We start from the raw sequence: 13958 nt of genomic DNA, 5'->3' as shown, positions 1-13958 counted from the left end.
AAATTACTTAACATATCTTAATAAGAACAATTTATATATATTATATATATTTCAGACAACAAATGTATACGTTTTTCAAAGTTATAAATTTGATTTATAATTTATTTTCACAATAAGTCTTAACAAAATCAACCACTGTCCATCGAATAATGAAATTATGGCATATATTATTGATTCTTATTGTCATTGTGATAAAATATGTATGTATATATGTATTTAAAATTATTTTAGGTATTTATATCCACGTTGTATTTGCAAATTTCTACTGTATACTAAATATATAAAAAAACATTTTTATATGAATTTACTACTTATTATATCTTAAAGTTAGTCAAATTTTACTACATTATATGATCTATAAATCTAAGTAATATACTAAAAATACTATCATTACCAACTGATTATTGTCATTGTCAGAACTTCTCAAGTACTAACTTGTAATAGTTGTTTTATCCAACATTATCTTTGCTCGTTTGCCGTTTGATTTCCAAATTAGTTTGCCTTAATTAACCCACTCGATGCTAAGCATCAAACAGTTCAGAGAAAGCTGCAGAAGATAAACTGAACTGGGTCTTAAAACACACGAAGTAGTTGATTACCTGCATCCACCTGCCACCTGTTTACACAAACGAAATTCGGGTGCACACACAAAATAGTACTTTGTGAATCCCTTAGACACTCATTCAGTGCATAAGTAAACACTGCATGAGGCAAGTTCTCACTCTCTTTCTCTCTCTCTCTGACACACACACACTTGAGCACACACTTCTTCTGCTGCTTCTTCTTCTCGGCCACTTGGCCATGGACTATGCGAACTGGCAAAGTTAAGCGCTTGGCAAACGCTGCGTATGCGTAATGTGCCCAACCAGGATAGCAGCAGGCGACTTGAGCTTACCATTAAATCTGCTTTTGCAATGCTGCTTTTAATCTCAGAGTATGTGTGCACAGGCTTTGCTTCGACTTGCAATTATAAAGCGAAATTCGTTTGGATTTATCAAAAGCCAAATGCAAGTCAAATTACCATTTGAATGCCTTTCATTGCAATCGCAGGTTGTGTGTAAATAAATGCTCAACAGTCAATCACGCATACGCCGCATTGACCGCTGAATGAAAAGGGCGTGTTGTCTGTTGTGTGTTCTCTGTTCTCTGTTTTGTTGTAGGTCACTTCAACATGACTCATCCGGCTTTTCACATTTTGATCTAATTATTGACCTATATACGAGTATTTTGATAAATGCCAGACATTTGTTTCCACTCTTCTTTGCTTTTGTTACATTTTTTCGTTGTTTTCGTTGTCTCCTTGTCACGCTCTCTCATTGACTGCCTCACACATTGTGACAACTTAATTGCGTTTCGTGCTTTTGCCATCACCATCACCATCAACATCGGCCTGGGCCAATTGATTTTGTCATGCAAGCCAAAAGCAAATCATATTTTATGCCGTTAGTCCACACTCCTTCTCCACACCTTGTCTTTCATCCCATCCCATCATCTGCTGCTATCCGTCAAGCCTCAACATCGCCTGACATTTGCAAATAGTTTTGTGGAAGCCGTAGAACAGAATATAGTTTGGCTTTTGTCCTCATGCTCAAATTAAATTTAATTGAAATTTATGCGGTGGCATATGTTGCCAACTTTGCCTCCGATTCCAACTAAATCCGAGTCTGCAGTGCGTATTACACAAAAGCCAATAATAAAATCTGTACAATTTCGGTTATCTAATTGGCCTGCGAGCACGAACTTCAAATGTTTATTTATTTACGAGTATCGCAAGGATTTTATGCCACAACAAATGTCAATTCCTTGCGTTATACAACTTAATTAAAAGTCACTTTTGCTTATTAGTTTTACTGCTTTAGTTTTGCCTGCTTTAATTAAAAGATAATTTCTGAGTTAAGTTTTGGTCTTTAATTGTGCAAGTTCGGCAATTTAATTTTGATTTCTCCTCTATCGCCTTGGGAGTTATTAAGTTGCTTTCGAAAAGGATTGTTCAATTTCTTAACTGTATGCAAATTCGTTTTCATATTTATTAAACAAACAATATATTGCATTGTAAATTGTTCTGAATAGATTTGCCAAACTTGTTCGAGATATTATCGGTTTCCAATTGATTTTTGGTTCTTTAAATCAGTTTGAGTAATAACCCAATTTAGCAAGAGGTTAAGAATTATGTCTCTGTAGCTTAACAATATTGCTTTACTTTTGTGTCAATATTTAATCCTTGAAGTATTAATTTCTTAAAACTTTAATCTTTAAACTATTGTAGAATTAATAAATATTTGCTATTGTAAATTGAGCACAATTATAAGAACTTTTTATCATTTTGAATAATCTTTCGGTTGAGAATATAAAAATTGAACAACTTCTTTTGTGGATCTGATTTTAAACTTCAGAATTTTCAGACTCCGTGAATAGAATTATATAAGGATCATAATACATACATAACAAAAATGCATTTTTTTATAATTTAATTTTATTATTTGTTATTAATTTTATTTTAGTCACTATTAAACGGAAGAAAATAAAATTAAAAGCTTATCAGAACGGAATTAATAGTAATTAAAATAATAATTAATAACTTATTTTATCTGACATGGTTCATATATAACCATTTCGTATTTATTATATGTTCTCTGACAAAAAAATGTTGCGTGAGACACTTTAGACACTGAAAAAGCTATGATTGATTTTAGGAACCTCTTCCGTTTTACGATAAAATATATAAATCTATATATAAAATTGTTTGGTACATATTTTGACTTAAAATAGTGTCGCTAGCGAATTAAATATATTTTTTCATTTTCGCTAGAGAATTATTTACTCATATATTTTTTTATGAATTTATAAATTCAATAAAATCTTAATCCTTTATAAATTGAAATAAAATTGTATGAAAAGATTAATGTTTTGAGAACACTTTATTCTCTTAATCTTATGAGATAATCCATTGAACACAAAAACATTAATAATTCAACATTTTAAACCTTTATGAATTGAAATAAAATTTTATTAAAAGATTAAAGTTTTGATAACTTTTTATTCTCTTTGTTTTAAAGATGATTCATTAAACAAAAAAATAAATAGAAATCTTTTTACAATCATCATATTAATTATGAATCGATAAATTTAAAGCCGATTTGAAGTTAAGATTTTAGCTTTTACTGTAATAATATATAATAAGTTATTTGTGTAAATATGGAATTGAGCCAAATTTAGTATATGGAAATAGATTAGTTTAATAAACAAATTTGCGCAACACTCAAAAAAAAAGTATTTCGAAATATGAACGAAATGATTGTCTAAATGTGCTGGTCAATTGGTCAAGAGTAATTTAGTGCATCCGTTAAAAAAGTCATTGGGGTTTATTGAAGCGAAACAAGTGCCTGATCACCCATATCCCCAGATGAATGTACTCGCACTCTTATTCGTATTTGTCGTTCATATGGACAGAAACAATGGCCACTTGCGCTGTGAAATTGACTCCATTTTATGCATAAATTACATTTGTGCCGTGCACAGTTCGTGATGGAGGTGGAAGGGGAGGGAGGAGCAAAGGAAGCTGCTCCATTCGTTTTGCAGGATTTTCTGATTTTCTGCCCTGTCAGTTGCATTACGTATGCGCCAGGGATGCCATGGGCCAATTGTCAACGCGGTCGGTCGCTCGGTCGGAAGGGATGGAAGGCATACAAAATATGCGAACGAAATTTGCATTCGCATTTGACCAACTCTCAATGTCTGCCGCTGGCTGCCAGCTAACTTCAGGCATAACCAAATAGCGAGGCAACTAAGTGGCGCGCCTCGTCTGCCAATTTGCCAACTAATGCACTGCCCCCCATATGCAAATTCAACTCAATTAGGGCAAATGAGTTGCATATTTATGCTGTGCTGTGCTGTGCTGTGTTGTGTTCTGTGTTGTGGTTTAAGCAGCTTTAAAGCTTTAAGCACCTTTCTCTCGCTTTCCCAACTGGCAAAAAGTGCAATTCAAAAGAGTCTCCATGCAGTGTAAATATTTTTTCAGTGCCAACTCAAGGATATCCTTGATGTTTGCCCAGCACAACCAACGGAAAGGCAACAGAGAGAAGGGAGAAATAGTTAAAAAGAGCGAGAGAGAGAGAGAGCGACCTTAAATAAATGCATCCTGCAATTATGAATGAAAAGAGTAAAAACTGCGGCTGGCAACAAACGAGGTGTCAGGAAACATCACAAAGCTCAGCGGAAACGGAAACTGTGCTCGCCATTCTCTTACACACACACCCACATACTCATATTCATGCAGCAACTATATATGTGTGTGTGTGTGAACCACAGAATGGCCAAAAATTAAATGCCCGGCAATGTTGCGACTTAAAGGCTTAAAGTTCGGCGTCATTTTATATAACGTTTTCGCTCTTGCTCTCTCTCTGTCTTTTCTTCACTTTCTCTCTCTGTCTCTGTTTCTGTTTCGCTCTGTCTTTGTCTCTGTCATGCTGCCTGTTCTCGTATTTATGACCTCGCTTAAGTGCATAGCCTTCAAAATTACTGTGTGGGTGTGTGTGTGTGTGTGTAAGGACATTGGAACTCGCTTTCTATGCTTTGCCAGGCGGCATTCATTACTCAACGCAGTCGAGACATTAACACAAGCGCACATATTAAAACACATACACACACACACACATACACACTTTCAAGTTCGTCGCACATGGCAACACATTTACTTCCGCAAAAGACCGCAGCGACAGCCACAGTGGGCGTGCCAATTTGCAAATATTAATTTTTCGCCGCGAATGGTGAGGGAAATAAATGAAAATATTTCATTAAATTAAATTTCATAGATTATTTCAATCATTGGCTTGAACACAAATGCTTCACTTGCATTTTATGACACAATTGATTATTGAATAATTTGTATATTGCAAAAATATGTCAAATGCGTAATTCTCTGTCCCGTGTCACACTATTTAAAGTAAAATAAAACATAAACTGAAACAATTTTTAAAATAAGTAAATGTTATTCAAAGGCTTAGCACTATATTTATATCTATTTATTTTACGATCTTTTTCTGTTTTACGATAAAATATATAAATTTTTTCCTTTTTTCCTGTTCGTACGAATTTGTTCATTTTTGAAATTGAAATCATTAAAATAATTAAAGTGCTAATTAAGAGCTATACGATTAATTTTTATTCGAAACAAACAAATGTTTTGGTATATGTTTTTTTCACTTCACAACATTTTCGTCAGATAATTCTTTATACATACATAATGAAAACACTCACACATTGAATTTTAAATGATACACAAGCGATATTTATGCTAACTAGATAACTTCTATCGTAGTTTCTTCTGTGCTGCATTTTGAAATTATATTATAAAATAGGCATTTAGGTTGATTTGGTTCGTGTCTCTGAAAAGCACTTGTTAAAATACTTGCTGCGGTTTATGTCCTTGCTTAACATATTAAATGAATTAAAGAATCAGTTCTATTAACAATTTAGAACTTATAAATTTAAATATTTCGATTTGGCAATTTGAGAGTCCCATACTTGTAATAATAATAATAATAATTTTATATATTATACAGATTGTGGTCTTTTTTTAGAATAATTCAATTTTTGGAGTTTTGGAAATAGAGTGTTCAAATAAAATTGTGACAATTTTACTTTGAAGTCAAAACGTGTATAGTCTATATCTTTAACTTGCGTATGAAAATTATACATACTATAAATACGTAACTGAATTACTATTAATGTGTTGTAGGTGACAAAACTAAGCGTAAAACATAAAATATTTAATGCATAATATCTCACTAGAGACCATAGTTAAATACAATAAATATATATATAGGTACATTTTTTTAAAGGAATATTTTTTTTTTATCCCATCAGCAGGAAAGATTGCGTATCTAGATTGTGAACTCAGCTCTAAGTAGCAAATGCTTTTCAGGCCACTTCTAAGCCAATATTAACTTAGTACAAGTTGAAATGTGTGTGCATTTGCAACTTGCCAAAGCTGTTTTAAGCGTGTGTCAATATATCAACTATGTTTTTAGCTGATTTGCAATTTCTTACCATAGTGCGGCCCTCAGGGTCCTCAATGCTATGCGCTTCGAGTGCGAGCATTAAATGTGCCTCGCTGGCTGCTCCTTTCCGCCACCTCGTCTTCCTCCTCCTTCTCCTTCTCTCGTTTTTTGCCGTGACTGCAACTGCGACTGCTGCTCATTTTATAGTTTCCATACAACAAATGCAACGACGGCAATGGCAAAGGCAACGACAGCAGCGGCAGCAACATTGTGGGCCAACAAAATTGTGCACAAAAGCTAAGACAGAACAAGAGGGAAGAAGAGTGAAAAGGGGGGCGCAAAAGGGCTTTCGAGAGCAACAGACAAAGCGTGAATGCCGGGACATTAACTACAACAACTGCTCATAATAATAATGAGCTTGGTTATGTGCGCCTGCAACGCTCTCTGTATAGTTGCATGAAGTCCTGTTATGCGCATTACTGTCATGCCATGCAGTTGTCTCTGTGTGTGCGTGTCTCTGTCTCTGTCTCTGTTTGTGTAAATTGTTGTATTAATCCCACGGGCGGAGGCTTCGGCTTAATTACGTTGCAAAGATATCAACAAAAAAATTGCAATGTGTTGAGCAAGTTGATGACATATTGGTTTGCCAAAGGCATCGTCGACGTCAACAGCCTCATGCAACGAGCTCAACTCCCACGACGCCAAATTGATTGCATACTTTTAGGCTGTCATTAAATGCTAACCACATGGGGAAAATGCAATTGAGGTAATCTATTGCAAAGGGTAATTAAACTAATGTCAATAGAATTTCAAACTAAGAAATAAATAAAACAAAAAAATAACAATAATAATAATAATAATTATAATAATAATAATAATAATAATAATAATAATAATAATAATAATAATAATAATAATAATAATAATAATAATAATAATAATAATAATAATAATAATAATAATAATAATAATAATAATAATAATAATAATAATAATAATAATAATAATAATAATAATAATAATAATAATAATAATAATAATATAATAATAATAATAATAATAATAATAATAATAATAATAATAATATAAAAAATATATTTTTTTGAAGAGTTCTCTATCAAAAAAGCTATTAAAATATAAAACTTATTTTAGCTGCATTCTAGAAACTTTTTTGATCCGTTTTTAAGTGTAAGTTTTATACAAGCGTATTTCATGACATTACCATTCAGCAAACCGTCTGCTTTATATCTATAGTTTGCATATTTTCTCCCGAGCTTAGCTGCACAAGTTTGCCCCCAAAAACAAGAAAAAAATAAAATTCTGCTCGGGGATGCCACGACTTTCGTTTTATTTTTCCTCTTGTTCCGTTGCAATTTTTGACATGAATAATTCATTTGGCGGCTTTGGTTATTTGAGAGCGTACATTTGAAGTGCAACTTGACATTGGATTTAGTGTCGAACACATGAATGGCAATGGGCATTTTTCAAGGTTTTGTCGACTAGAGGAAATGCCATTTGGCATTTGTACATTCTGCATTATTCGTTCAACAATTTTCTCTTCTGTCAAAGTTGAAATATAGAAGTGTGCATCTTTTGCATTGTTTGAATTATTTATTAAAAACGGGCACTTCAACATGCCATTAAAACGCGTTCGTTTGTCTTAAACAAGATAAAAACTTTAGTTAATCCAATAAAATACGAGTACAGCTAGTAGTGCATAAAAGATTTTTTTTATGACACATAAAGAAATATTGCTTATTTACCTTTTATATTAATAAAACTTTCAGCATTGGGAATGGCTTGATTCCTTTGCTATTATCCCCACACTCTAAATATTAGATATACTGAAAGGAAAACATACAAAACCTGCAATGGAAACTGTAATAACGCAACGTGAATTTCAATGCTATAAACAAAATTGCAAGTTTCCCCCAAACATATTTTACCCCAAGCATTTCAACTGCTTCTTGTTTTCTGATGCAGATTTTCTCCCCTTTTAGCATGTTCAATCGAGTTAAGGCAGAGTTGATAATGGTTGCAAATTGCACTTACTATATTTGAGCATCACAAATGGAAGAAAAATGTATCTATATTTTAAAGTCTATCTATTGAAGTTGCATGACTTAATTTGACTGGAGATTTATCAAAAGTGAAATGATAAATCATTGAATATGGTATATAATTTGTTTGCTTTTAAATACACAGAAAGAAAGCAAAAGTAAAGATTTATACAATTTAGTCATATTATACCAAAAATACTACTTTATACTATAAAATATACCAATTTTTTAACTGAAGCAATTAAGATCCGAGAGCTGCATAATTTCTAACTGCAGTTATTATTCTGTTTAACAAAAATTAAGACTCTAACTTTAAAATTACGCTTGCTGCTTCTTTGCGTTATGTATTTGAACTATTATTAAGATAATTAATTATATATAATAAATGTTCATATTTTTTTTTTAACTTTATGGATGCTTTCTTAAAATATTCTGCAAGTTTTTCCTGAACCAAAATAAAATAATCTAATATGTTTTATTCTTCTATTTTATTTGCAGGTTCGTTGCCCATTACAGCAATATCTAATCTACTTATCAATAATAATGAAATTAATAACTAAAGCACACACAACCAAACCAAACTAAACTAAACTCAAGTAAACACATTCAGCGAACTCAATATACGAACACTAGAACTAGAATTAGTCTGGTCCAACAATTACAATTCAATAAACAAACAAAACAAATGATGACAATTGCAGAACAACAAATACAGATACAACACGAATACAATACAATAACAAATATCGAATATCCAATATCAAATACCAGGAATATGCATATTGCTAATTAAATTATGAATACGTAAAACTAATTAAACAACAATGCTCGTATAACAGCTATGCCCACACACATACATACACTACAATAGATATATACAGATACTATAACCAGCTATACCAATAGATATACATATATATACATATATAGTCGTATACCTAGCCATAGATGTATGTCAATATTTGTGCAACAATTAACGGCAGAGAGACAGCAAAAGAGAGACAAGAATAAAAAAAAACTGAAATATAATTATCAAAAATATCAAATATCTCTTATACTATTAATGTCTGCCTAAATGTATACACATTCTTTGCTGTTTACTAAACGTTTTCAATATAATACTAATAATAATACCCATAATAACAATAATATCGTTCTATATATACTACTATATTGTACATATATATTCGTATAATATCAAACCACTTGTAATGTGCCTTCATGATACTCGTATGATTATAATGCTATAAACTTCAACTAAATGCGACTGCTATGCATTGCTATGCCACCCACTACTCGTATAGCTAACCCGTCTATCTATCCAATCCAGTTCAGTTCACGTCTACGATATCCACCTAGATATGCCTATGTAAATATCTAAATACAATACTCGTACTACATACTTATGTATATCCTTACAATACTATGATTTTCTATTTTGAAACATTGGATACACTTAGGGAACCTGACACATTGGAATCTGACACCCTCGTAGTGCGTTTACGATCCTGCCGCTAAAACCAATTAAGCACGGCCAACAAAATGTGCGTTTTTCTTTGCCAAACAAATTTACTATTGCTCCGCATTTATTTTAACTCAATCCTCTCGAAGCTCACACTCCTTTTCTTCCTTCTACCTTTAACATATCTAAGATATATAGCTTCAGAAATCTTTGTGATAAAGAAAAAAAAGAAAAGCATGCTGCTTGTGAACGCTTGAAAAATAATTTTCCAATACGACTCTTATACATTTATATCTCTACATCTACACATAGTAATACTTTTAGTTGTCTTTATGTTGTAAAGTCTTATACCACTTTCTGAGTCTGATCTTCTACTAAAAATACTGATGCTATACACGCCTCTGTTATAAGGCTCATATTATACGCTTTTTTATTACTCTTATACGTCTCCTTTATTCAACTACTTCTTTAACTACTCTTATACAGCTTATATATATGCCGGTCTTACACGTTCCTACTCATATATATTTTCCTTCTATACTTCTTTCATATGATACTTATTTGATAATAATCGTACATCAGTCTTATACTAGCTCTTATAAAAGAGTGATGCTGCTTTAAAACATCTCCACTCATTTTCTTATTGCCAAATTTTATTACCAATCTTATATATCTCTTTATATCTCCTATATAATTGAATTTCTGCTAAATAGCAGGTAATTTTAACAGAGCTCCAGTTCTTATACATCCCTCATACTATCTCTTAAACTATGCAAGTCATAAACCAATCCTATTATACTCATATCTTATAAATTTCGCGTATGATAAACATTATTTTATATACTCAACTCAAATGCAATGTCTCAAATTCTACTTATACTAAATCAAGTTTTTTTCTAAACTAATTTTATTTCGACTAATTTTTGGATTATGCCTACTTCCCAAAATAGCAAAACTTTTACACCAATTTTTTGGCTCTATGTGCAATTAATAAACTCACCACTTAAAAAAAAAAACAAAATAAACTAAAAATCAAAGTTCAGCTCGCTCGTTTTCTTCATCTAAAATCTAAGAAACAAAAACCAAATCTAATAAAAAACTAAATGAAAACTGCAACTGCAAACAATTGGCAACAATTGAACTAATTGTTTATATGCTTCTAATTATTTTATGCCAAATTTCTGTTTGAAAATTAAACCAAAATCCAACAAACGAAACGAAAACCGATCCCCCAACAAAACAAATTTGTTTCTCAAACATAAAACGAAAACGACATTGAAATTGAAATTGCAAAAATGTCACGTGAAAATTCACCACGTCATGGGTCGATTCGTCGGCATTTGAACAACAGAGACTCGCCAGCGGGTTCGTCGCCGGGCTCACCACATCACCACTCGAACCATCATTACCATCACCAGCATCAGCATCAACATCATCAGCAACAGCCGCCGATTATGGAGCATGCCACAGGCGCACCCATATCAACGTCCGCCTCGAATATTGCCACGGTGCTGGAGGATGGTGAAAATCCAATTTTACCGCCACTGAGCGGCTCAGGACCAAGTCGACAGCGCTCGCTGCGAGATCGTCTTAAAGATGGCATCACCGGCAGCTTCTCCTGGCAGTAAGTGTTGCTCTCCCTCTCTCGTTCTTTCCAAAAGCTTTTTCGAAATTTCATTTCTCGATTTTTCGAATTTTCGAATTTTCAAAACTTTACGTTTAGTTTTATACGTTTTACTTAACCCCCAAATTGCATTTTTCAGTAGAATATTTTTATTCAGTTTTGATCGAAATTTGATTTGACAATTGTAATTACAACAAATTTCCAGTAATTTATAATTATTGCTAATGATTAAAACCGAAAAAAAACAACTTTAAATGACATCACAACAAACAAATAATAAAAAGCACTACGTAGAAAATGATATCTTATACAAAAGTCTTATACAAAAACCTCTCTAGCTGCACACCTTTGAAATACAAGTACTATAAAATATTAACCTTGATTCCCCCTTTTACTTATAAATACCGCACTTAAGTATTAAAAAAAAAAAAACAAAACGCACAGCAACCGCACATTCAAGTTCACTTTTGTAGGCGATACTGCTAATTGATACTTAAATCAAATTCCCCAAGTTTAGGCACGTGCAACAGAAACTCAAAACTGCCAAAGGGTAAGTGAAATATGTAATTCGAAATCTATGAGTATAATTTGATAATCTACGAATCTACGAATCTTGTATCGTGAAGCTAAGTTCTTGGAATTAACTATTGTCAAATGAGTTTAATTTACAGGCAGGTTTGCATTTTTAAATAGGCTTTATCTTAACTAATATAAGTCTTAACAGACCAAAGAGATTTCTCTGGAAGTAACTTAAAAGAGGAATGTAGATTAAAAAAATGGTTTCTGCATTCCTTAAAAGTTTCGCATTATCTATCTTAAAAATTTCATAATGATTTAATCGCCATAAAATATCTATATGTTTATCGAACGATTATAATCCTTTTACAACTGATAATAACTTAGCGAGTCTACAAATCTTGCTTCGTTAAACAAAGTTCTTGGGATTAACTATTTTCAAATGAGTTTATTTTATAATCAGGTTTTCCCTTTCAAAAAGGCTTTATCTTAACTGATATAAGTCTTAACAGACCAAAGAGATTCTTCTGGAAGTAAAGAGGAATATAGATTAAAAAAAATTATTTCTGCATACCTTAAAATTTTCGCATTATTTATCTTAAAAATTTCATAATGATTCCATCGCAAATACTTCTACAACTGGATAAGCAAGACTGTCGTTTGTATCCTACAACTTGTCATTGTTAATAAAAGCTTTTATTTATTTAATTTCGATTTATATTAACCCGCGTTAAGTCACCTCAACATTGAGCACAGGGCATGTCTCAGTCAATCAGTAGCTTTACTAGTTTAAGATAAAATTTTGACAGAAGTTGCGACTACCAAAAGGTTTAAGCGACAACTCGGAAACAGTCAAGCAAAAAGGAAAGAAGGAGATACAAAGCGAAGTGAACAATTCCGCATTGTTGTAACTGGTAAAAAAAAAAAACAAAAGAATTTTCGCATACAAAAAATTGTATTTCATACAGACTCGTAAATTATTCACATAAAATGTGTAACTCGGCTCAGTTGGCTTCGCTGTGTCGTCCCTGTTGATGACACAAAAAACAGAAAAAGAAGGAGACCAGAAAAAAAGAGAGAAAAAGTGATTGACGTTTACGCATTAAGCGCCAGGGAACACAAACGAAATGAAAGCGAAAACGTAAACGGGACCACAGATCGCTGACAGAGCGAAACAGAAATAAACTCGACAGGCAAAAAAGACAAAAAAAAAAGAGAAAGAGAACAAAAAGAAACGAATTCGAAATAAACAATACAATTGTGCAATTTAAATGGTAACAGACAAATGAATCACATGGCCATAAATCAATTGAATTTGACATTTCAATTTCGTACGTCCTGCGTCTGTTAAAGGCCAACGTAAACGTAAGAATCTGGTTAATTTTACACCCAAAACTGGCTCAAGTCCGATAATCAGGAATCAAGTTTTATAATGAGTATGTGGCCAAGGCAATTAATTGGCCATTAAGTGAGATGTAATCAAAGCTTCAATTGTCTTCTTATCACATCTTAACGAAGCAATTCTAATTTTATGTTCTGCTGACCAATAGAATCTGTTATTTAATTACTATTTCTATGTGCAGCTTAAAAAAACTAGCATGAAATCAAATTCTATAGAATATTCTATAATCTTTGAGAGAACAAAGTGAGAAACGTCTAATGAAGTTACGATAAGTAACAAAAGTTGAATTTAAACATTAAAGAGATATACACATTAATCAACTTGTTTATATGAAATTTCTACACAATGAATACCATTATTCTTTAAAATAAGATAGGTAATTATTACTTTTATATTATAATTTCCTATTTTTGAAATTATTTTAAGGAAAGATTGTATTCATTATGTCAACTCTAAAATAAGAAAAAGGAGGAAAAGAGAGTTTTATCATATTCTATAATATACTTCTATCAATCTGAATAAAGAAATAATATTAAAAGATTAATTTCTTTGAGAATAATATTTCAATAATTAATTTTCAAAGGATAAACCAATAATCCTCATTAAATCAAAGACAATTTTCTTGGGTAATCTTTGATTTAAAAAAAGGAGATTTTAATCATATTCTATACTATACTTCTATCAATCTGAATAGAGAAATAATAATAAGAGGTAAATTTCTTCGTTGATAATATTTCAATTTAAAGAGATAAGGCAACAATCGTCATTAAATCGAAGACAATTTTCTTGGGTAATCTTTAAATAAGACAAATATTATAATCAAGATTTAGAGTTCAAAGGTTTTAAACATTTATATTTACATATTTAAGCTATTTTATGAATATTAAGTCATTTC

The 13958-nt window shown here is 31.8% G+C and overlaps 2 protein-coding genes across 5 annotated transcripts in view; both read left to right on the top strand.

Annotated features, from left to right (window-relative positions):
• LOC132784624 (stromal cell-derived factor 2) overlaps positions 1 to 10558 on the top strand; it is a 28883-nt gene extending 18325 nt beyond the window's left edge. Inside the window, exons 3-5 of the mRNA XM_060790375.1 lie at positions 8558 to 9428; positions 9520 to 9603; positions 10472 to 10558. The gene's annotated coding sequence lies outside the window, so the exon portion shown is untranslated. The remainder of the gene's footprint in view (positions 1 to 8557; positions 9429 to 9519; positions 9604 to 10471) is intronic.
• A 105-nt stretch (positions 10559 to 10663) lies between these two features.
• LOC132784618 (TLD domain-containing protein 2) overlaps positions 10664 to 13958 on the top strand; it is an 80978-nt gene continuing 77683 nt past the window's right edge. Inside the window, exon 1 of one of the 4 annotated variants that reach the window (XM_060790350.1) lies at positions 10664 to 11145. In XM_060790350.1, coding sequence (XP_060646333.1) covers positions 10817 to 11145 — 329 coding nt within the window. In that variant the 5' untranslated portion in view covers positions 10664 to 10816. The remainder of the gene's footprint in view (positions 11146 to 13958) is intronic. The other 3 variants (XM_060790351.1, XM_060790352.1, XM_060790365.1) reach the window with 3 other exon arrangements.

This window comes from Drosophila nasuta, chromosome 2R (genome assembly GCF_023558535.2).
Source record: "Drosophila nasuta strain 15112-1781.00 chromosome 2R, ASM2355853v1, whole genome shotgun sequence".
Classification (NCBI taxonomy): domain Eukaryota; kingdom Metazoa; phylum Arthropoda; class Insecta; order Diptera; family Drosophilidae; genus Drosophila; species Drosophila nasuta.
This window is presented reverse-complemented; position numbering and strand designations above follow the sequence as displayed.